Source organism: Vigna umbellata, chromosome 2, assembly GCF_029865625.1.
Source record: "Vigna umbellata cultivar VRB3 chromosome 2, Vumbellata_1.0, whole genome shotgun sequence".
Classification (NCBI taxonomy): Eukaryota; Viridiplantae; Streptophyta; class Magnoliopsida; order Fabales; family Fabaceae; genus Vigna; species Vigna umbellata.
This window is the reverse complement of record NC_142166.1, coordinates 11,010,347-11,034,944: the sequence shown is the minus strand read 5'-3', so window position 1 is coordinate 11,034,944 and position 24,598 is coordinate 11,010,347. Positions and strand designations below refer to the sequence as shown.

The window sequence follows — 24,598 nt, the reverse complement described above, 5'->3', positions numbered from 1 at the left end:
TACAGATAAATTTCCCTGAAATTAAATACAACTAAAAAGACACATCTCCCTTTTCACAATATTACACAATATCACCAATATATTTTTATTGTTACTAAAACTCAAGTTAAGAAAAAGTAAGGAACATAAGCACTAATAAGAAAGCGAGAAGCTTAAAAATTATAAATACATTGAGTAAACATGTGGTGAGAGCCTGGGCCTGGGAACCACTGACAGAGGCTCAGCCCGCTGTAAGGTCAGCCCATAGGCTTCATCCATGTTCATCTTTTCTGGGTTCAGCCCATTTTCCAGTTCCCAATCAAAAGAATGGGCCAAGGTTGCAGTTAGAAGTTGGACCATTCGAAGCCCAAGGCTGAGCCCAGCGCAAATCCTTCGCCCAGCACCGAATGGTATAACCTCAAAGTCATTGCCCTTAACGTCAACATCAGCCTTCTCACCACCGGGAAGGAACCTTTCGGGCCTGAACTCCAACGGATCGGCCCATTCCTTCGGGTCACGGGCTATGGCCCAAACATTCACCAAGAGAGTCGAACCCTTAGGAATGTGGTACCCAAATATCTCGCAGCTCTCGGCAGCGACACGTGGCAGAGAAAGAGGGGTTGATGGGTGGAGCCTGAAGGTTTCCTTGATCACAGCTTGTAAGTACGGGAGATGGGCCAAGTCCTCTTCTTTCATGCTCCTGTCTCGGCCCACAACAGTGTCCAACTCTTGCTGGACTTGGGTCAGGATTCTTGGATTTCGGATCAGTTCGGCGATGGCCCATTCTGTTGTGCTCGATGAGGTGTCGGTTCCGGCCGTAAACATATTCTGCGAAATTTGAACAGAGTAAAAACAATTAATGGGCGATTATTTTATAAAAACAATAAAAAGAAATTGGAGTTATCAAGCAGAGTGGTTACTACCAGCAGCAATGCTTTGATCTCTGTGTGAGTAAGATGGTTTCCGTCATCGTCCTTCGCATCTTGAAGAGACAACAAGATACTCAAGAGATTGTTGGAAGAAGAATCGTGTTCTTCAATAATGGTGCTCAAAAATGCATCAAATCTTTGATGCAATTTCTTCATCTTAGCTTGCACTCCTTGAAGATCAAGCCACTCGAGCGACGGAATAAAGTCGCCGATGTTGAAAACGCCGGCCAACACCATCACCTCCACCACCATGTTCTTGAACTCGTCAGCCCTAGGATCGCAGCCGCCGTTCCCGTCGTCGAACACTCGCCGTCCGATCATCACCCTCGCCAATGCGTTCGTGGTGCACACGTTCAACACTTGCCCCAAATTCACTGCTTTTCCCTCTGAACTCCCCAGGTTACGTGTAAGTCTTCCCACCTCTTCCTGAAATCGTGTCGGTCATTTTCTCAATTAGGTTTTAATTATTAATGTACAGACTTCATTAATGTCAACTGTTACACCTACGTCACTCACATGAACTTCAATCTCTATCTTATGACATTAACGAGTACTTTCAAAAATTAAAGATATATTTTATTTAAATTATAATAAAAGATATATTTTATTTAAATTTTGCTAATAATAAGCTTTTAAGTTTTAAAATATGAATAAAAAAAACAAATGTTTTGCAACACTTACACAGTGAAACTGATAAGTGGCACTTTTGTAAGAAGTGACGTGAATGCCGCCCATGACCGCAAATAAAACATTCGCATGGATGCGAGCACACCATGCGTGACATACATAATTACTAGCATGAAAATGCTACACGTCGAAATGTGCCGCGTAGTATATGAATAGAACAATAACATGCACGGAGCACATATTTTTTCTTTTTGTTGGTTTTATAAACAATAATTGATTTGGTTTGATTGTTGACCCTTTTTCTCGTGTAAATTAGTGAAAATATTTATCTTCTAAAGAAAAAAAAATATTGAAAAAAAATTATATTTTAAATATAATTATATTTATTTTATTTTTTGAAAATTTCTTTTTCTTTTACTCTATGAAATAAGGACCAATATATCAATAACCTTTTCATAATAATTTCTTTTTACAACAGTCACATATGTTATTATTTTATTAATTTATTTGAATTTATTTTTAAAAAATCTTTTTGAAACGAACTAATCACAATTCTTTATTCAATAATTTTAAAATGTTGTAAAAAAAATGTTGAAAACACATTTTTCATGAAATAAATGATAAACAAAATATCTTAAATAAGTAAACATAAAAAGGAAAACAGTTTTGTTGTGATGAATGAAAGTTGAGCCTGGTGTGGGAACAGGCATCATCACCAATGCATGATTAGGTTAAAGTAGCGTGTCGGTTCAAAAAAACTTCTTTCAAGTATTATTATCTAATAGAGATATTACAAAAAAGAATAATAATAGAATAAATTTCGCACTAGATAATATTAATTATGCAAAACATTTTTTAATACATGTATTTTTCAAGTACCGTTAATGATATTTGTAATTATTTTTTGTAGTAAAAAATAGTTTTAGCATTGAATTTACTTCAAACTTATTTTATTTTAAATATGTTAATCGATAGATTGAAAGAAAATATTTTATTTTCAAATATTTATTATAAAGTGATAAAATATTAATTGTTTTATCAATATTCTTATAGCGAAGAACAATAAATTAAAACTATATTATTACCTGGATTTTCTTCTCTTAAAAAAAATAGTGTATAGATTGCGTTGTATTTCTTGATTTCTAGTAGGTTAGGTCTGTCTTCTTGCGCTAAAATGTAAAATTGTACTACTTCTCTGTACAAAAAAGTAATTTTCAACTTTTGTAAATATGAATTCGGGACCAATTTTTAACATTTTTTAAGGACTATCTTGAAACTATTTTTTTTAGAATGTTAACAAAACAAATGCAATAAGTGATATTAAATGGAGAAGCTTTGAATAGAGTTTTTTATATTAAGAAGAGTTATCGTATCTATGAATTAAATTGAGCCTTGATATTAAAACCCACACTTTTAATATGTGGCGTTGAAAAAGAAATTAATTATACTGATTTGGTTGTTACTTTAAATAAATTAGAAAATAAATTGTGCCTTGACATTAAAATCGACACTTTTAATGAGTTGAAAAAAAAAAGTAAGCTTGTTGCTTAAATTAGGTGAAAAGCTTTTATGACTAAGAACAAGTTCTACGTTGATATGTGAAATAGTTGAATTTATAAAGTAAAATAAAAAGTCAAAAGCGAAAAGATATTGGTTTGAAAGAAAAAAAATACGTAATTTTAAATTAAATTCTGTAAAAAAATTAGAAGAAGAAAAACATAGAGTTAAGAATAATAACTAAAAAAATAGTAAAATAGAAACTATCAATAATAGCATAATTAAGGTTTACAAAATTGATTTTATTTACTTACATACACGTCTCTTCATTTTAAACCACTCAAATCCAAATAAAACTTCCTCAAACTAGCATGTACTTTTTCCCATCACAAAAAGGTATAATCTAAACTAAAACACATAATTCGTGTATATAGAATTAAAGCCCTTGTTATATACACTATGAATAAATTCATAAAAATTTATAAACTCAAATATTCATAGAAGAAAAATAAAATAATTTTTTACATGAAAATAGAAATATGCATGTGTATATATATATATATATATATATATATATATATATATATGTATGTATGTATGTATGTGTATGTATAGTTTACGTGTATAGTGGAAACAGAAAATTCACCTCACGCAAGTGTCTAAATACATCCAGGGCCTTCCCGGAGAAGAGGTGAACGGAGGTGAGTTTCCGGAGCAACCGCCACCGCGGGCCATAGGGGGCGAACACCAGGTCCTGGTAGTTATAGGCTATGTATTTGGCTCCGGCGTTCGGTGGCCGGCTGCTGAAATTAGAGTCATGAATCTTCAAAAACTGTTCGGCTACCGACGCGGACGCCGCCACGACGACGTCGACGAATCCGAGACGCAGGTGCATCAACGGGCCGTGAACGCGGGCCAAGGCGGCGAGGGAGTGGTGAGGCACTGGGCCCATGTGTGGGAAATTCCCGAGAACGGGCCAGGGTTTTGGGCCTGGAGGGAGTGGCAGAGAAGAAGAACGCTTTAAGAAGTTTATTAAACGACATAGGAGGATCGCTGCTGCGATTGTTGCGAAGACAACCATGAACGGAGACATGGTTAGTTTTGGAAGGTTGTTACTATTTTGAAATGAAACTGTAGTAGAAGAAGTAGTGTGTTGGGGTTTTTCTTCAGTTTGGCTCAAACTAGGTGGTATATATATAGCAAAATATTTTTTTTTCTCTCACCGAGTTTTTTAATTTATTAATTTCCCCATCCACGCCAATTGAGACAGAACTTTGATATTTGTTCTACGCTATGATTCACACGGTCTCTTTATATTTATGGAGGTCAGTGATGATTTTATATTAAACATATTATCAAATATATGTTTTCAACATCTATAATTATTAATAATACTAGTATTTTTTCTTTATCTTTTGATTGACCAATTTTTTGGTTTCTGTTATCCATAAAAATTAAAAATATTTTTATTGGATAATTATAATTATGATCTCTTTAAAAGAGAACTAAAATGGTTTATGATTATCTTAATACATATTACTTTTTTTTATAGAAATTGATAAAAAAAATTGGGATTAGTTTTTGTGTATAGAATTTGAATAACTGTAAATTGAATAAGTAGTTAGGGTGTGAGGCTGAGGTTGTTTGTTAATGGGTATATTTAATATATTTAATGTGATTGATGTGAGTTTCAGTGTTGTCTCGTGTTTTGAACTTTAGGTATACTTGTGTTAGATCTTATTTTACGTGTCTTCGTGTGAAGTAGATTGTTTGGGCTGTGTAGTAGATAGATGTTCATTCTTCTAGTTTTAAATTTAGAGTAAAAAGTTGATGTGTTGTTTGAAGATTATTTCGTTAATAAATATTTTTTATACACATAATTTTAGAAATTCAGCACAAGTATACTATTTAGTACGTTGTTTCTCTACATTCTCTTAATTATAAAATATATTTTATGGAAGCAGTAACTAATAACGGATAAAACTTTTTTCAATAAAGTAAATCTCATACTATTTTAAAATTAAAGATGGAAAAAATTCCTACATCAGCATATTCAAGATTATTTTTTGCATGTCCTTTTTTCATTATTGATTGTAATTTCGGATTAAAATGGATACCCTTTTAATATCAACGTACGTAAGAAAAATATTTTTCTACACCAATTTTTCTTGAAAAAGTAAGCATAAATTGATGCTACTTTTCTCCATTGTTTGGTTCCGAAGCTAGAACACAATAAACATAACATTTATTACAATACGAATTGAGAAGTATTATTACACGAAAAGGACATTTTTGGTTTGTGATTTAAAAAGTTGAACTAAGGAAGAAGTAATGGGTATGATTAATTAGATTGCATGATGAGTTAGGTTTTGCATTGGATACGATTGAGATTGAGATTGAGGTTTAAGTTTGTAGGTAGGAACGTGCTTGCGTTTAGCTGGTCTTGTATTGCCGGGGGTTGAGTGCGTGCTAATATTGGACTTATAGTTTCTCACGTGATCATGCATGCGTCAATGTTTGGTAAGCACTCCATCAACTTTTATTTAAAAAACCAAGAATAAGTGATTAAAATTTAGTAGAACTTAATTTTAAATTTATATTATATATTATTTAAATTATTATGTAATATTGGTAGAATGATTTATTTGTTCTTAAAAATTATCTTAGAAAATTAAGAAAAATATGTATTGAAATTCTTTTTTATTTTAACTCAATAATCTATGAGATAAGTTTAACTAAAAAAAGATTTCGAAATTAATCAATTTTTCAAAAGGACTATTTGAAGGAATTGGTTGTAATCGTATTAATTGCTAGATTTGAGTAATAGATTGTGGAGATACAAGTTTTTACAATTTGTGTTAATTAATCTTGATATGTAAATCAGCTCAAGGGTGTGTTCTTTTGGGGGTATTTGGGGGAGATGATTTGAATGGATTTGAAAGTAATTTTTTAGTTGTTTTTTTGAGTGGATTTGTGGTTAATTGAGAGTGAATTTGGAAGTAAAGTTTGTGAGAATTAGTGTAGGATTTGATTGATGTGATAGATTTTAAAAATTAGTTTAATTGGTAGAAAATGAAGATGACCAAATTGCCCCTAGTTATAAAAGTATTATAAAATGTGGTTTTGTAATGTTATATTTAATTGTAAAAATGTTTATGAAGAGGAAAAAATTATGAATAATTGTTAAAATTAATGTTTAAAAATTATAAAAGTTATAATGTAGTAAAATGAATGTATTTTAAAATGTAGTATTAAATTGTATTACATTTTAAGATCTCATATATATTTTTTCTTCAATATAATTAATTATATATTATTTACACTTTAACCTAAGAATGTGATGCAAGAGAATCTTAAATTTATTGTCATGCACATTCGAATTGAGGAACTTATACGTGTTAAATTTATGACCAGGGTATCATCCATAAACTATAAAAATGCCCTCAATTATAAACTAGTTTATCATATATGTTTCTTCAAGAGTTGGTGTTTTACCTCAGTTTACGCAGAAAAAACCTGTATGAGTCAACTCATTTCATACTAAGACAAAAAACACCCAAAAGACAAGCTAATATCTTTATCACTCATTCCAGGGAGGGTGAATAGATTATAGGAGACTGAAATAAGAAGCAGTACTCAAATAATTCACACAAAGCAGTCTGCTTGACCGATGATAATTTGACCAAGAGTAGTAATTTATATGCAAAAACAAACATCAGAACTTCCGAATGTCGTTTAAGTTACTAAATCATCTTTCAAGTCAACCATTATTAGCCTCTATTTTTCCCATGTGAAATGTTCACATGAAATATGTTTACTGGTTTTAAGAAGCTATATTGTTCGTCCACGCTCCGCCATCCTCCACCTTCCTTTCTTTCATGCGGCCTTTTCAATAACAGGAGCACCATTTTGATAAGCGCTGGTAACCGATTACTCACTGCGTAACCAAATACGCATGCCTTCGTTTTCATCCTCTTCAACGTAACCGGTTACACCCTCCAATAACCGATTACACCACCCTCAATTTTAACTTCCTTCACCTGTAGCCACATCTCTGGACCGTAACCGAATAGCCATGGTTGTCTTCTTCCTCTTCAACCGCATGGTTCATCTTCACCTAGCCATTTGCTTCCCTTCAAAACACAACACCCTTCTTCGTCTTCAACACCGGCCCTCCACCACACACATGTCTCCAACTTGCAACAACGTTTAAAACTTTCACACCTGTAATGGAAATGGCTCAGGGCAAATATGTAAATGTGGTCACAATCCGCGCAAATCATCTCAGTAATGCGAAGATGGATCATCTCGTGCTTTCCCGCAAATCCATCATTTTCCGTCTTCGACAATCGTTACAAACGAACACGTTCGCTCCTTCCATCCTCGCTCGCAAATCACTGTAAACAGTGAATTCCCTTCAACCGAACACACCCTAAGTGATCATAGAATCAAAATATAAAATGTTAATGTGAAATAAATAAATAAAAAGTTGTCTTATAACATATTTGCAACATTTTTTTCATGAAAAATAAAAAAAAATCAAACAAATTTAAGTTAAAATGAATCATTATTGTACAAAAATTATAAATGAAAACCTGAAACTGTTATAAATGAAAGAAAGCGTTATAAACTAGTTTATTTATCTTATAAGGAAATTAAATTTTTTTTTTCTCTTAAATTTTTTTATTAAAAATTTCATCAAGGATAATCGACTATCAAAATTGCACAGCCGTTTTTATAAATTAGTTATGTAAGCAGATTTTTTTTTACTTAAGTTTCATAATTTTTTTTGTAGTATATTTCATTTTTCTATTCTTTTAAATAATCTATTTTATTTTATTTTTTGCTATCTTGTGTTTATCTTATCTAAAATTCTAAAACGTCTTTTGTGTATATATGATTTACAAAAGAGATGTACATGTTTTTCATTTTACATTTTTAAGTGATTTTCTAAGATTAATAGTTATTCATTAATCTTCAACGAGTTTACAAACAAAAGCCATGAAATAATAATTTGAACTTTGTAGTTGTTCTTAACTTTAGATGATAGAATTATTATTTTAAGGTTAAACTTGTGATTTTTATATAAAAATATATTTAAAGGTGAAACTCAAATTAATAGGAAACACATAGTGGGATACATCAATTAAATTAAAGTATATGTTGTCTTTCAACTTCCGACAATTAATTAGGTTGCTTTTATATCAAATGTAACTAACGCAAGTTGAAGCGACAACTTAATTTAATTTGTGGCGTTTTTTAAGAGAACTATTGGCTAATATTTTCTTTTATTAAAACCATGAAAAATTAATTTGCAAACCAAAAATACACCAAATAATTTTCAGAATTTTGTAAGTAGTATGAACATTTTAAATATAATTGTAAGGTATTGAAAAATTAGTGAAAAATAAAAAATAAAAAATATTTTTTAAACAACGGAATTTTTAAAATTTCAAAAAAAAATTTTTTTGATAAATTGGTCAGCACGTTCGTCACAATATTTCTAACAATTTTATTTTTGAAGTGTCACCATCCAAAATCCCGTAATAAAAATCATGATTATTTGAAGTTTTTCTCACTAAATTTTTACAATTTTAAATTTGTGACCAATTTTTGATAATTGAATCTCTTACATTCGAATACACCCTAATAAAAGTCACACCAAAAAAATTGGTCAAAAATAACTTTTTAATTATTTATAGTGAGTTTTACAAAATCAAAGTCAACCAAAAAATATAAAAATGCATTATTGAGGTCGCACAATCAATCTTAATGTGAAATGCAACAAGAGAGAGTGAAAGCTTGAGCCCAAAAATAGATTAAAATAGATTGAATAACTTCTTCCTAAAAGTTTGGTATGCACTTTCATGATAGGTTTCACCCAAACTAAAAAAGAGAAAGTTGAGAGTTGACCCTATTTCTAAAATTTTAAAACTCAATTGGAAATTAGTGTCCAACATTGGATAATTTAATATATGTTGGCATTTAATATGACTTCAATTTCTAATTTAATGTCTGTTAGGAGAGAATTTAATGTCAATTTAAACAAAATATTTACAAAAATATTATTGGACATTTTTAACTTTGAATTTTGGATCATGCAACATGAAATTAACACCATTATAAACCCTTTTTCAATGTTGTAATTTTTTTTTTATAAAATATACTTTTAAAAGTACTTATTTATTTTCATGAAATTCTAAATTAACTTTTAGAATGTTAATATCAAATATTAACTATTAATTTTTAAGAATAAATAAATAGTTTATGTACTGTGTGTGTGTGTGTGTGTGGATAATATGCGCTGAAATGTTCAACATTTTAACACCATATATGTGTCATTCTATAATTGGTCCATGTTGGTGTTTATGATTATTATTATTGATTATAGAGTAATTTTGGACCAATCACATAATGACACGTAAATTATGTTAAAATTTTGTCAAAAAAAGTTGTCAAAGTATCATTATCCAAAAAGTTCATCTCCTCTAAAAGTAATGAGACAGTAAATTTTGATAATTTTTAGTAACTATTTTGACTTTATCTAGGTATAATTGTTAGTAATAAAATTTTATTTGAGTTATTATTATATATATATATATATATATATTATTGTACTAGGTATAATATAATGTGTTTTTCATTCAAATATCACAGTATATGGACTAAGAAATTACTCAGATAATAAACCTTTTCAAATCAAATTCTGAAATATGTCATTGGAAATAATTTTTTTTCCTAAATTCCTCTTCTTCCTCTTTTAAATAAAAAGAAAAAATAAAAATAATTCAAATATCGGTACTTCAATTATTGATTTTTTTTTTCAACCAATTTACTTTTTTTCCACAATTTAGAATTTGATTCCTATTGAATTCTGATCTAAAAATATACCGTTTAGATAAATATTTGTCACAATATTAGAAATTGAAAATTTAAGTGTGAGTTTAAATTTGAATAAAAAAATTTAAATATTTATATAGAAAAACTTATAAAATTTCATTGTTTTGAATTTTTTGACAAAGAATAATATTAATATGTGAGTTAGATTTGTATTTTATCAGTGTTGTGTGTTTTTGGTAAATATTTTTGAAAAAATCCATTAACTGAGATAACTTTTATATTTATGTGTGTTATTTGGAGGAAAAAGTCTCGTAATAAAAGTGACATAGCTCGAAGTTGAGATCAAGTGTAACATATACCTTAGACTTTTAAGAAGGTCAAAACTTTTACCTTTATATTTACACTGTCTTGTTATAATTACATAAAATATATATATATAATACCCTAAAAATCCAAAAAAGTAAAAAGGTTATAAAATTAATTTGGAAGAAAATATGAAAAGGTTATAAACAACTAATATTTCTCAATAAAAAATTATATTAATTAATTTAAATATATATTTTTAATTTAAAACAATATGTCAGAGTGTTTTTAAATAGAATTCCGTCAAACTCTGACATTTTTAAATAGTATGTCGAAGTTTGACTCTAATAGGTTTGTTTTATATATATTTATATAAATATAATATTTTTTATTGAAAAAGAAGTTTATAAGGTTTATGTGGTCATGAGTTTAAGAGTGAGAATTAGCAATATTTTTCTTCATGTTGATGTGTGAAAATATACTAATAAATAATATAACATAATTAGCAAATTGTAGAAGACTATAAAATTGAAAGTAAAACTTGAGATCGTCGTTAAACCATTTCTCTTTGCAAAGAATTGAGTCATTGGCATATTCGTCGTTAATTCAATATCTCTTCAATTTCATCATCTTCACTAATCTCTCTAATTTCATTATCTGATGTTGAATCATCATCTCTAAAAAAACCCTCTAGGCCAATTATCAATTCTTTCATATGTCATTATGCTAGTGAAAATTAGATAAGACAAAAATTATAAAATGAAAACTCATTATAAAATCATTTATTTAAGAAATTGTTTAACCGCGAGTGTTTATGATTTTTTCCATGCTAATTACCAATTTTTCTGGATGTCATTATGCTTTTGAAAATTAGACAAAATTAGATAAGACAAAAATTATAAAATGAAAACTCATTATAAAATTATTTTTTTTAGAAATTGTTTAACAGAGTGTTTCTGATTTTTTCCAGGCTAATTACCAATTCCTTCCTATGTCATTATGCTTGTGAAAATTAGATAAGACAAAAATTATAAAATGAAAACTCATTGTTTCTGATTTTTTTCAGTTGGGGCTACGACATGTTGGAATGAGAGAGATGAAAGAGAAAGGGTTGAGAAATGATAGACGTGAGTAAGGGTTTTGAGGTTTTTTTTTTCAGTTTTGAGAATGAAAATTATTAAAATATCCTTAACCTTAAAACTTAGAATCCATATGATATATAAAGGTATTTTTGTCTATTAAAACCCGGTACACATTGCTAAAATGTATCAACTGAAAAACAGATGTACGTGCGTTAACAAACTCATATATATATATATATATATATATATATATATATATATATATATATATATATATATATATATATATATAAACTAAGAAAGTTAAGAATTTAAACAAAAAAGAAATTATAATATTACATAAGTCAATCTTATGTAAAAGTTCCTCTTATATTTATTTTTTATTTTTCTCTTTTGAAAATAATTATAGAGAAATTTGTCAAAATAAAGCCTATAACAATAATGTATACTATGTTAAGTTATATAATCTAACAAAGTCTATTCAGTTTTGTTAACTGTTCGAAATATTTTAAGATATATTTATTGTATAAATATTTATATATTAATTGTATATATTATTAAATTTCAGTTACTTCATTACATCTAATATTCCTTAATAGAATATACTTACATTGATAAATTAGATAAGGTGTTACATTAACATTATTATTTTTGCAAAGTAAATCATTATATTTATTTATATTACTTAATATTTTTTTAATATTACTAGTTTTATTACATGAGTCAAGAGTTAAAAAAATCTTATAAATATATACTATCTCACCAATAAATACTTACTTATAATAATTTCTTTATTTAAAATATTCAAACTCTTTTATTGATTTGATTTTATGTCTTCAAAAATACATAACAAGATTCTTCATTCTATTAAGATCTTACTTAAATATAGTATTAAGATTCTTCAAAAATACATCAATAACGTTAAAAAAAAATACCCTATGTAGTAATTCCTTTCTAGAATACAAGTTATTTATCAAACGAAACTTTTTATGGGATTAAAATAAGTTTTTTTTTTGTTATTGCATGTGAACAACTAATTAACTATACCAATTTGAAATTTGACAAGCATGATATATCATCAAAGAAACATAATCATGAAATCCCCGACGGTGAATGAATGTAACGAGAGGTCACTATGCAACTCACAAGATGACCTTTGTATTTTTGTTGGGTCAACGACTCTACAGCAATTTTTATGTTATTTTTCATTTTCAGAATTCAAATTAATCTGCGCATAAAATATCCGTTCAAACAATTATGACCATAAAATTGTAATGCACGAAGCTTTCCGAATACAGATATCGTTTGTGCTTATTCTTAGAAGGCTAGCTTAGGTGGCAATTTTGAAATGACCTATATAAATATAAGAAAATTGATGATTTTGGAAGGAGAATAATAGGATAACATTTTTTAATAATGAGGTCTATGTTGAAAATTTTGTATTGAAATAGATTGAAAAAATTGACCGTTTTTTTTAAGCTTGAGTTGTCGAGAACTGGTTTGAAACCATTGCCAAAAATGAAAATTGATGATCTTTGAAAGAAAAGTGCAAGAGAAATTTTTATAATAGATTTATAATTTTTATATTTATTGTTTTATGACATAAATAAAGAAAGTAAAAACAACAGCGATGTTATCTCTGCATAGTGTGAAAATGAAGACAGTGATTGATTCTATTGACCGTAACATTTTTCGAAAAATGCACTCATATGTATGCGTTTATTCACACTAAAACATTTCGCGAACACGTCGAAGATTAAAGTTTATCCTTTTCTCATGTTTTCGTCACATAAATCGTGATTTTCAACCAAATTCATATGTGTGAGAAAAAGAAAGTAAACTCATAAAGGTTATACTCCATTCTAGTTAACCCATAGAGACACGGTTTTTAAATCGGCGTGTAATGATTTTTAATAATAAAAGTTAACTTAAGGAGAATGGTAACTCAATTTTTACATTACTTATAATATGAGAAAAATGAAAATATCTATTTCTTCTATTATACTTAATAATTAAAAAGCAAAACCCTAATCTATAACTAATTTGATCAAACTTGGTTTAATTATATATTGACTTGATGGAGTATTCAACACGACAACCATATAATCGGCGAGAAAAGTGATTTGGTGTTTGAGGTTGTTGGACTTTTGTGACCATAGACCTAACTTTGAATATTTTGAAAAAAAACAGTGTGTGACTACAAAATTAGTATTTGTTTAACCTGTTTTTTAAATAACAATAAAACATATTCATTTCAAAGGTACAAGTTGTACCACGTATTCATTTACGGTGGAGCAAAATTAAAATTAAAAAGAAATAGTACTACGTACATACTATACATATATACAAAACTTACAAAAAAAAAACAATTATTATTTATATCAATCCAACTAACAAAGTGATACTTCCGTACCATTATAGCAATAACAGAGCAAGCACGGCGGAAAGTTCCGTATTCAGATATACGGTGTTCACAATTCCACGTACGTCTTTCTTTTGCTGTACTTGATACGTTGAGAAGTAAACATTTATCAATGACCATCTACCATAGCTTCTGCTGTAATTTTAAATCGTATATCTCAATACAATTTTACAAACTAATAAATATATATATAAAGAAAATATCTTTTGGACATAGACAAATGCGTAAATGACAACGACCTTAGAGTCACTCCCATCATATATCGTGTAAATTTTTAATGTAAACCTTTTAAAGAAAAAGTAAATACTCAATGAAAAATTTAAATAAAAATATTCAAAACTTATAAAATAATCAATATTAAAAAATCATAAAATAAAAATCAAATTTGAAAACAAAAATAATTAAGCGTTTCATTAAGTAAACAAAACACTATTTTATAACTAAAAAATATTAATATAAGAAATAAGATCAGTATTAATAATAACTAATAACAATCGATTTTATTAACGTAAAAAAGTTAAATATTTACTTTTATGTTAAAACAATCATACGCACAAAGCTAAAAGAAAAAAAAATGTTGACATAAGATAAAGTCTAAAACGAAAATCTACAAGACTTCTTCATTAGTTCTGCACTATGCCGTCGATATGAACTTTAATGAATTAGTTGAAAATCTAAAAATATTCAAACATAAAATAAGTCGTGTTTTATGTACAAGTCAAAATTATATATTAAATAAATACTTTGAAATAATCTATAGTATTTAAAAATGTACCGACTTATTTAGATTTTAGCGCACTTAAATATATTTTCATCTTCAGAAATTAATTTAAAAAAATGTAAAATGCTAAATAAATCAATTTAGAATCTTAATTAAATTTAAAAAGTGGTTCTTTCCAGTACTATTTGTATCTTTTAATTTACTGGATAATTTGTTCTTCTAAAGATTATTTCTCTTTTTCAAATCTATGAAGAAGTGGTAATTTTAAGTATGATTTTTTTTTTGTTATAAGAGAAAAAGCACAACTTCATAACCATGGCATAAACATTTATCACCCTATACCAACTCCCTCTCTACAGAGAAAAAAATGTCATCTCTTTCTCTAATTAGTTTTATATCTGTACAATACACCAAAATTGAATGTTTCTACTACTTTTTTTAAGAAAAAAAATGTATAAATACAATTTATTTATAAAATAATTTTTTTTTTGTAATTCGCTCATCCTTTTCTTTATTTCATGACTGTGTATAGTATTGGTAAATTTATAAGTAAATTTTATAAGTCTCGTTTATTATTAAAAGTTCAAATTATAAACAAAATATTATTTATTAATCAAATTTTATTTTATAAAAATTATTATCTTTAATATCATTCTCTTCTTCAATATTCTCTATAAGATTTTGACAAATCTCTTTATATCTACTTGAATATGGGAGTGTACGTTGAAGATAGTAATTTGTCCGATTAAAATTTTAATCACACTAAGTTTATATCTTTTGTCATTTTTTTAAGTTATTTTGGAGATCTACTTGCATGAAGAAAAAAATTCGTTTGTATATTTTAAGATAACTCAATACGTTAGAGAAAGAGATACGAAAAATGATTTCTAAGAAAGGAACTTGAGTTTGGTTCCATTTTTGAAAGAAAAAGTTTTCATAGGAACAATCAAAACCCAATCTTAAAAAAGATTATCTACTCTAAATATTTAAAAGATTAATAATAATAATGCATATATACAAAATCTTTCTCCTAACTAAATACGATGTTAGCTCTATTTTTAACATTTGTGATTTGCACCTTTTACAAAGACTTTCTTTTAATTATATATTTTATCTCTATTTTCGTACAAAATTCTAAAATTGGTCTTTAACTTCTTTTTTTTTGTCTTAATTAGATTTTTATTTTTGAAAATACGATATAATTTGGTAATTTTCATTAGCAGTATACTAACATCATTAAATATGTGTCATGTGTTATTTTATGTTTTTTTTCTTGATTGTTTTATTTTTTTTTATTTTTCTTTTTAGAAAAAATTGTTACATGTCAATCCAGTGTCTCGTGATAGTGACAGTGACAGTGACAGTGACAGTGACAGTATGATGTGACAGTAACAATGTTACGCGTTACTATTAATGCCAAGTCTTATTATCTTAATTTTAATTTCGTCTATGTATTTATTACTTTGATTCAATTCAGTCCTAATTTCTTTTAAGATGAAGCAATTTTACCATTCTTCAAATTGAGATCAAATTTAATTCTTATATAAATTTTATATTAATATTTTTATAAATTTTATACTAATACTTTTATTAAATATTTCTATAATTAATTTTAAACCAACTCTAACATATGAAAATTCTTAAATGTTATATTGGTAATTCTTTTATAAATTTATATAAAATTATCTAAAATATAAATTCAAATAAAAAAAACAACATTAAAGTATGATTAATAAAATAACAATAAAAAAATTAAAATTTTTAAACAAAATTTAGATAAAGTTCAATTTTATAAACTTAATCTTGTTAAAAAAACTAAATTTTGTTAAAATATTTTAATAAAAATATTAATTTTAGTAAAAATATCAGTATAACATTTATATAAAACTTAAATTTAGTTTCATTTGGAAATGGATGAAATTAATCCATTTTAAAGAATATATAGATTGAATTAAATCAAAATAACAAATACAAAAAATAAATTTAAATTAAGACAATGACACTTGATACGAGAGTGACTTGACTCGTGACGATATTTTTAAATTAAAAATATAAAAATAGCTACTAATTGACACATGAAACATCTTTAAAAGTTATTAATATATACAAACATAAATGATTAAATTATAGGTTTAATAGGTTTGAAAGTCCCTATATTTGCAGGTTAGTTTTAATTAGGTCCTCCAATTTTGGAAGTAATCAATTGAGTCCCTGTTTTGGTAAAATTGAATCAATAATGTCCTTGCCGTTAATTTTATTAAACGGCGTTAACTTTCTAGCGAGGTGGCATGCTGAGGTGGCTTTTAATTATCACGTGGCACGTTGTGTGGAAACCTTCTCCCCTTCCTCTTTCCCGAAACCTTCTCCCCTTCCCCTTCCCCTTCCCCTTCCCCACCAACTCCAACCTCACCTTCTCCCATCTTTGGGAAACCTTCTTCTCGCCCTCCCACACAAATATTCTCTGCATTCACTTTTCCTTGCCTAAAAATAACTTTATTCTTATGACTCTAAATGTTTCATATGACAAAAATTCATAATGCTTTCCATAGATTGTTCCCTTTGTTGTTATAAGGAAATATGATTTTTTTTTTTGAAATGATCATGTTGTTGATTATGATGTGTAGTGCTTATACCTATCCATCTATTGCACATATTACACACCTTGTTGGCTATGTCATAGGTAAAAAAATAAATGAGTTACAGCTTTCTCCACTAACCCACACAATATGTAAAAGGTGTTTTGTAACATTGTTCCTCTCCTCCTAAGGTTTCCCTTTGTTGCCACTCTAGTTAAAATTACCCTTCATACAAAATATTGTGTAAATGAGAGGAATCTTATACTCCAAAATAACTTGAACATATCATAATGTTTCCAATTAAACGTGTTATGCAATTTTATATAAGCTAATTTTACTGTATACTTTTCTCCCTTTTCAACTTTCCAAATCCATGTATCCTCACCTTCTCTATGTAATGAGTTATGTATATATGCATGAATTCTATTAGTTGGAATTTTTCCATTCAAATCATTTTTCCTCCAACTCAATTTTCAATCCTCAATTGTTACTAATACAACTCCTTTACTCAATTGATGTTTTCTTCCCTATTATTAGAATTAACAAATAGTCTAGAGAATCTAACATTTAATGAGATATCATCTATTCATGTTTCCTCACAAAACTTGATCTTAGTCCTCGATCTAACTTTCCACTTAAAAACCATCTTTCTTATTGACATAACCACTTACTTCACTTAAAATTCTCACCACAAATATTCATATTATTTTTTGAAATCTCCATTTAAATTTTTCCAAGATCCATATTTTGATTCTAATATATCTTTCCATAATTCCTATTCATCCATACTTAATCTCCATTTTCACTTAGCTAAGAGGGCTTTGTTGAACAACCTAGTATCTTTTATTTCTATCCCTCTATCTTCTATAGGTTTGCATAAGTTATCCCATGCTACCCAAGTTATCCTTCTACCCTCAGAACCTCATCTCGAGAAAAAAATTCTTTGCTTTTTTATATTGTCTTGCATACAAAGATAGATGCTTTATAGAAGGAGAAATAGAAATAGTATAGAGGTAGCACAACAACAATGAACTTTATAACACAAATATGTCTTGCAAATGATGAGAATTGGTAACTTATTTTTTATTTTACTAACAACAAGTTGCTAAAAGAACAGCTTTATAGGGTTCTTGATCCCACCAACAAGCCTAGATACCTAAATGACACTTCCATGATATTTTTATGAAAGTTTATCTTAAGGCTTGAACCCATTTCAAAGTATCTTAGTATACTTTTCATGGCCAAAATATTTTGGAGGCTTGCTTCACACACAAAGAATTGTGTCATCAGTAAACTTTAATAAATTAACCACAACATTGTTTTTCCTTAATTTTAATCCTTTGTATACTTGTTTCCTTTAGCGTTTCTAACCATTCCAACTAAACATTCTATCACTATAAAAAACAGGTTTGAAGCGAAGGGGTTCCCTTGTCAACCCACTTGTGAGTTTAAATTCTTAAGTTGGATTTCTATTTACCTACACTAAGGAGATGATAACTCACAACCATTATTCACATAATCTACATATTGGAGAAACCTAATCTATTCAACATGTAATAAAAGAACTCTCAACTTACATATGTCTCCTTTATAGAATCTTTTATGAAGATGCATATTAAACATATGTCATGGTCCATAACAAAAAAAAATTTAAGTGTAAATTATTAAACTTTTGCTTATTATATAAATAATTGTACAAATTTATAAAGAAAATTAATCTTTTAAAACCATTTCTTAAAAGATTCATAAATAAACATAGGCCATCTTAGGCCAATGATGAGCAAAAAGGCAACACATTTTTGGTTAAGAAAGTATGAAAGATGCCACTTTAACATTGCAAAGAAAGATATTCAAGTGATGAAAACATCTTTGCATTAAATCTCTCAAATTAAAAACTCGTTTAGTTATTTTCAATAAATGTCGAATTACAAAAGTTTTCAAAAAAATATTTTATCTATTTTCAAAATATAATACATTAACTATAAGCCAACGTTTTAGTAGATTTTTCACCGCTATTGAACGACCTCATGTGCACAATATATTTAATATAAAACAATTACTTTTGAAAAGTGAGTATTAGATACTTTCATTAAGAAACCCTCATTTAAAACAATTTTAATTAAACACGTGTCAAAAATCTATTTGTAAACTTCATTAATTTTTGAGAAGAAAAACACTTGATACCAAAAGCGGCAGATCCATTTATTTGAAAAATTAGAACAAAAATATACTATTAACATACAAATGACACATTAATAATTTTTCACTTTTTTCTCTCTCCTTTTTTATTTTTTTTCGGTATCGTCATCATTTTTGTTTCACTCATTTTTCCATTTTCTTTCTACCTTTCACGATATTCTTCTTCTTAAACAAAAAAAAAATGAAATTGAAAAATTCTCACGTCTCTCTTTCACTTCCTTTTACCCTCATTTATCTAAGTCTCATTTAGTGTGCATTCTGCTTCCACGTCTTTTTCTTCTTATTCTTACATCAAATAAACAAAGAAACAATCTCATGTAATCTTTCACTTAAAAGTATTACTATTTTATATCATGTCAAAGTGTTATAGTGGTATAGGACAAAATGATGAAGTATTTGAGACATCTTCCTTTTCTTTGATATTTAAGTCTTACTAGGTAGTTACCAGTGACTTAAAGAACTTTCAATTCATTCCTGATAAGCAACTGCTACTTCTTTCACTATAAAAATATATAATTTTTCTTTTCAGGGGTTATTTTTAGTGTTATCGACGATTTTAATTCTTGAAAAATTCGTTTCCCACAGCTTCAAAAAGTTCTCAAAAAAGCAGCATCGTTAAGCTGTTTTGTACAAAATCGTCACATTTTTCAGAGGTTTTTTAAAACCGCCGGAAAGCGAGGGTTTTTTAAAAACCGTTGGAAACAGTATTGGACAAAATCGATGCAGAGCTTTTGTCCAAAGGTCCTGAGATGGTTGTTCCTGGTAGCTGGTGCATAGGAAGCTGGTGCCACATGCTCTAAAGATTGTAGGTGTTGATCATTGGACAACTGTTACTAGACCTTATATTAGCTATGTCATCTAAAAAGTCTGTCAATTCATGTCAAACTCTTTGGATGATTGGACAGTTGTTAAAAAGAATCTTAAAATATCTTACGGGCATAGACTTCATATGCAACCAGCCTCAAGAACTCAACCTTTTTCTGTCACAGCCATGAGTGATGTGGACTGGGCCTCTGAGATCAACTACCGAAGGTCTACTTCTGGATCTGCAAGCGGCGTGTCATTGCCAGATCAAACACTGAAGTTGAATATTGCAATTTAGCTCAATCTCCAGAAATTTTCAAGATTCAATACCTTTTGAAAGAACTATATATTTCTTTCTCCACTCTTGTCATGGTATGCGACAATCAAAGTGTTGTTGTCATAGCACACTATCCTGTTTATCACTCCAAAACAAAGCATATGGAGATTGTGTTCTTGACCAAGTGTTATCCAAACAAAACAACTTGAAGTTTATAATTTTCCTAGCTTGGATCAGTGGGCAGATGTTCTTTCCAAGCCTCTTCCTTCTAACCCTTTTGAACTTCTTCGGCACAAACTAAATGTGCAGGTTTGTCCATAAAAATACCTCATCTTGAGTTTGATGGGGGTAATAGACAAACATATAAAACATTCACTTATTCAACTGGATGTTAGCTTTTCTATTTTCTGTTATGTTTTTGTAACCTCTTTAGATCCTATATATGATCAGCATGTGTACTCTTTCTGTTTTAAATGAAATAACATTCAGTTCTCCTTGTTAAGTTTTTCAAAGCGTTTTCTTCGTATAAAAAATCTGATAACCCACGACCATATTGTAAGGTGAGAACTACCAAACCTTAGACAGTGAGGACTATATATGAAAAGTACCCAAACCTTGTATAAAATAAGGATTATATGTCAGAATTTTTCTGCCTTTTTAATTGATCATACCATCTATTGCAAAGATATTCACAGCCATCAATTGCAGTATCGGCCCAATTATTCTAATTCCTATAATCAAGTTTAAGAACATATGACAAAAATCAATAGAATTCGAACATAATTTTTTACCTCTGCACCAAGCTTATTATAGATACCATTTTCAGTCAACATGGCAACGAACACGACAGCACCATAAAATCCAAACAAATGAAACTCATTCATCAGAAACAACCATATTAATATTTAGAAAGAGCCATAATAAAACCAAAACTATATTTAAGAGAGACTAACAAGGAAAGTGATTCAAAAGATGAAATATACATCGAGACTAGCTCGGAAACTAATGAGGATGATCCTTCCCTTGTTTGACAGCTTTAGGAAAGCACTTAAAGATACTAGCATATCAATACATACACAACTAAAAGGATGGCAGATGATATTTGCATCCTCTAAACTTCATACATTGCATATCAAAATCCAGACATAACTAATTGTTCATACATGTCTAATTTTCTTCATCTTCATTACATTCATCATTTAACACGCTTCTTTAATCAGATACCTACAATATAACATAATAGTTAATCGATTACATATTTTAAAAAAATTATACAAATAAATTTAACAACTATTATCGATGGTTGAAATGAGGCAAACTATGAAAGCAATTAACCCTGATAATTTAGCAAAATAAATGTTATCATTTCCTTCATTTCATTGACTTGTAATGTCATGTTATTGACTTGTGATGTGAGTAAAGATACCTGTAACAAATGAAATTATTTAAAAATTAAGAAAAATGATACCTAACAAGTTAATCATAAAAGAAAAATGAAATTATTCATTAACCTGAGTTTATAAGCCATCATTAGAAGGGGGCAGCTGAAGATGATCACTATGAGAACGAGCTTTGACTCCAAAGACTTTAGATGTTAAAAGTAAATGGTGAATAAAACACTAAGTACCAACTATAATAGCATTACTCAAGAATAAATATTTACTAGACTTTGAATTAAATCACTACTTCTAAGAAACAGTTTAATACTATTAACAAAATATTTTTGAGTGTCATAAAAATAAATTTATATATATATACATATATATATATATATATATATATATTGTGTAAATATGTAAATTAAGAAATAATTTGAACACTGATGAAAGCTCATACCTCGGAAGTTATTCACTTGGACAAATGATGGATGTGATAGCACAACAACTTTCACAAGTTTGGTTTTCACAAGGCCATAACACACCTTATGTTTACATTCAGCAAGGCCAAGTCAATTAAGAAATAAAGAGTACCCAAAATATCCTATTAAGAAGATTAATGTCATCATCTATTGACATCAATATGAAAATTTGATTGCAATTCTTATTTTAAAGAGAGTATGAACAACGCTTTCTCAGAAACTTGTATTTTTATTATAAGTTGAATTTTTTTAATTAGTTGATACTTGACATTAAACATATTTACACTGACAAAGCATACGTATGAAATTTTAAGTAAATGAAATGAGAAGGAATTTTGGTACACATGATGATCCTAGGCTGAGAAATTCAGCTAAACATGATCAAAGAAAAACTGAAGGAAACTAAGTGAAGACGGTTGGAAAAGCTTTTATAGAGGGTTTGGCCCAAGATTTTTTAGCATGTCAGCGTGGGGCACTTCAATGATATTGACTTATGAGTAACTGAGTAAGAAACTCTTCCTCTCTGGTTATTGCATTTTATTTATGCATATGTGTACTTATTTTTTATGTGTATTATCTGTTTGTGTTTTCTGGTTTAGTGCAAGCAAATATTGGAATAATTTTTCAACTTAAACTTTGGTATAATGAATGATTTAATTAATGACATCTAATGTCATCGTCCTAGTACTTATATTTAGATCCCCTCCCACCGTCTTACTTTCAATGTTGCACTTGAGAAAGCAACTGAAACAAAACTGAACCTAAAAGCAGTTCCAGTAGAAAAGATAAAATTTAGTTACAGTAGAATGTTCTTTAATTTTCAAATTGTGGAAGAACAATATATTTGAGAAAGTAGATTTGGAGGGAGCATAAGAAATCTCCCCTGAATTGAAGAAAATAGAAAAGAAAACAGTGGACTAGAGTAGCTAAAAAATGCATCATATTGCAAAGTTGTCCAATATTTTCTCATATCAGCAATAAGAATTCCTTCCTTTTGAATAACATGAACAAATAACAAAAGAGAGGACATTTAACACAATCCTATCAAAGAACATTGGCAGGAAGAGAGAGACGTATTTAGAGTCACATGCATTCCCTTTTTATCAAAATGCCCATATATCATAGAACAACCAAACTTTAGGCAATAATTTTGCAATTATGGCCTAACTTGTACTGAAGGAGAATTTTGCAATAATACCTTGTTGACACTAAGAACCAGTTATTGTAAAACCCTGATTCTTTCAACTATTCTCTCTCTGCGCAACTGTCATTGAATGGCAACATGAAAAACAAAAATTAGCAAATCATGAAAATAACATAAGTTATTTTTGATAGCTAAGCAGAAGCAATGATAAAACTGGAAACATAAACTCAGAGAGGAAATACGCGTAAAGTAGAGAAGCAGAGAATGAGAGAGAGAGAAACTTTTAAAACTGAATAATACGTTGTGTATTTAACAATACATGGTAAAGTCCTTTATATAAGTACAAATACTGCATAAACAATAACAAACACAACTAACTAAACAGACTTGAATTACATAGCTAATACTCCTCCTTAATTCAAGCCACCTATAGCAAATACCCCAATTTCAGATCTGAGAAAAACAAATCTATTCTGGTTGAGTGCTTTGGTAAATAAATCAGCCAACTGTGACTCGGTTTTATAGTATTTCAGCTCAACGTTACCTTTGTTCACCATATCACGAAGAAAATGATACTGCACATCGATGTGCTTGCTTCTTCCGTGACTTATTGGATTCTTTGCCAGGCTCATTGCAGATGTGTTGTCCATCTTCAGCTCAAATGATTTCTCAGTTTGCACCTTCAAATGCTTCAGGATTTCACCCAACCAGGTACCTTGGCACACAGCACTGCAACCTTCCACATATTCTGCTTCATAACTTGATAGAGCAACTATGGTTTGCTTCTTCGAACTCCATGAAACAAGTGTGTCATTTACAAAGAAACAATCCTACTCCATACGTTAGATCTGGTCTGCTGTTACACAAAAATCTCAAAGAGCCAATAAGCTGCTTATAACTTGTTCCATCCACGCTTTCTTCTTCTTCATCCATCCTTAGTTTTGTGTTAATATCAAGTGGACTTCTACACGTATTGCACTGAGTCATCTTGAATTTTTCCAGTAAATCCTTTACATATTTCTTCTGATGCATCAGCATTCCTGCAGCTGTGTGTGTGAATTCCATCCCGAGAAAGTAGCTAAGCCTACCAAGATCTATCATTTAAAACTCTGCCTCCATCGTCTGCTTGAATTCTTCAACGCATCCTAAGTTGGGACCCGTCACCAATAGATCGTCAACATATAAACAGACGATCAACACTTCTTCTTTATCACTCTTTTTCACATACAAGTTGTGTTCAACAACACATCTTTCGAATCCTTGGCTGTTGAAGAATTCATTGATTCTCTTGTTCCAAGCCCTAGGTGCTTGTCTCAAGCCGTAGAGTGCTTTGTGAAGCC

The 24,598-nt window shown here is 28.9% G+C and overlaps 1 protein-coding gene across 1 annotated transcript; it reads right to left on the bottom strand.

The window, feature by feature from the left end:
- Positions 1-4,277, bottom strand: LOC124828505 (flavonoid 3'-monooxygenase-like). The gene is made up of 3 exons (XM_047301814.2): positions 3,679-4,277; positions 903-1,334; positions 1-807 (listed from the first exon to the last, which is right to left on the bottom strand). Exons 1-3 carry the CDS (start codon positions 4,123-4,125, stop codon positions 160-162), a joined length of 1,527 nt encoding a protein of 508 aa, XP_047157770.2. The 5' UTR covers positions 4,126-4,277; the 3' UTR covers positions 1-159.
- Between the last annotated feature and the right edge of the window lie 20,321 nt (positions 4,278-24,598).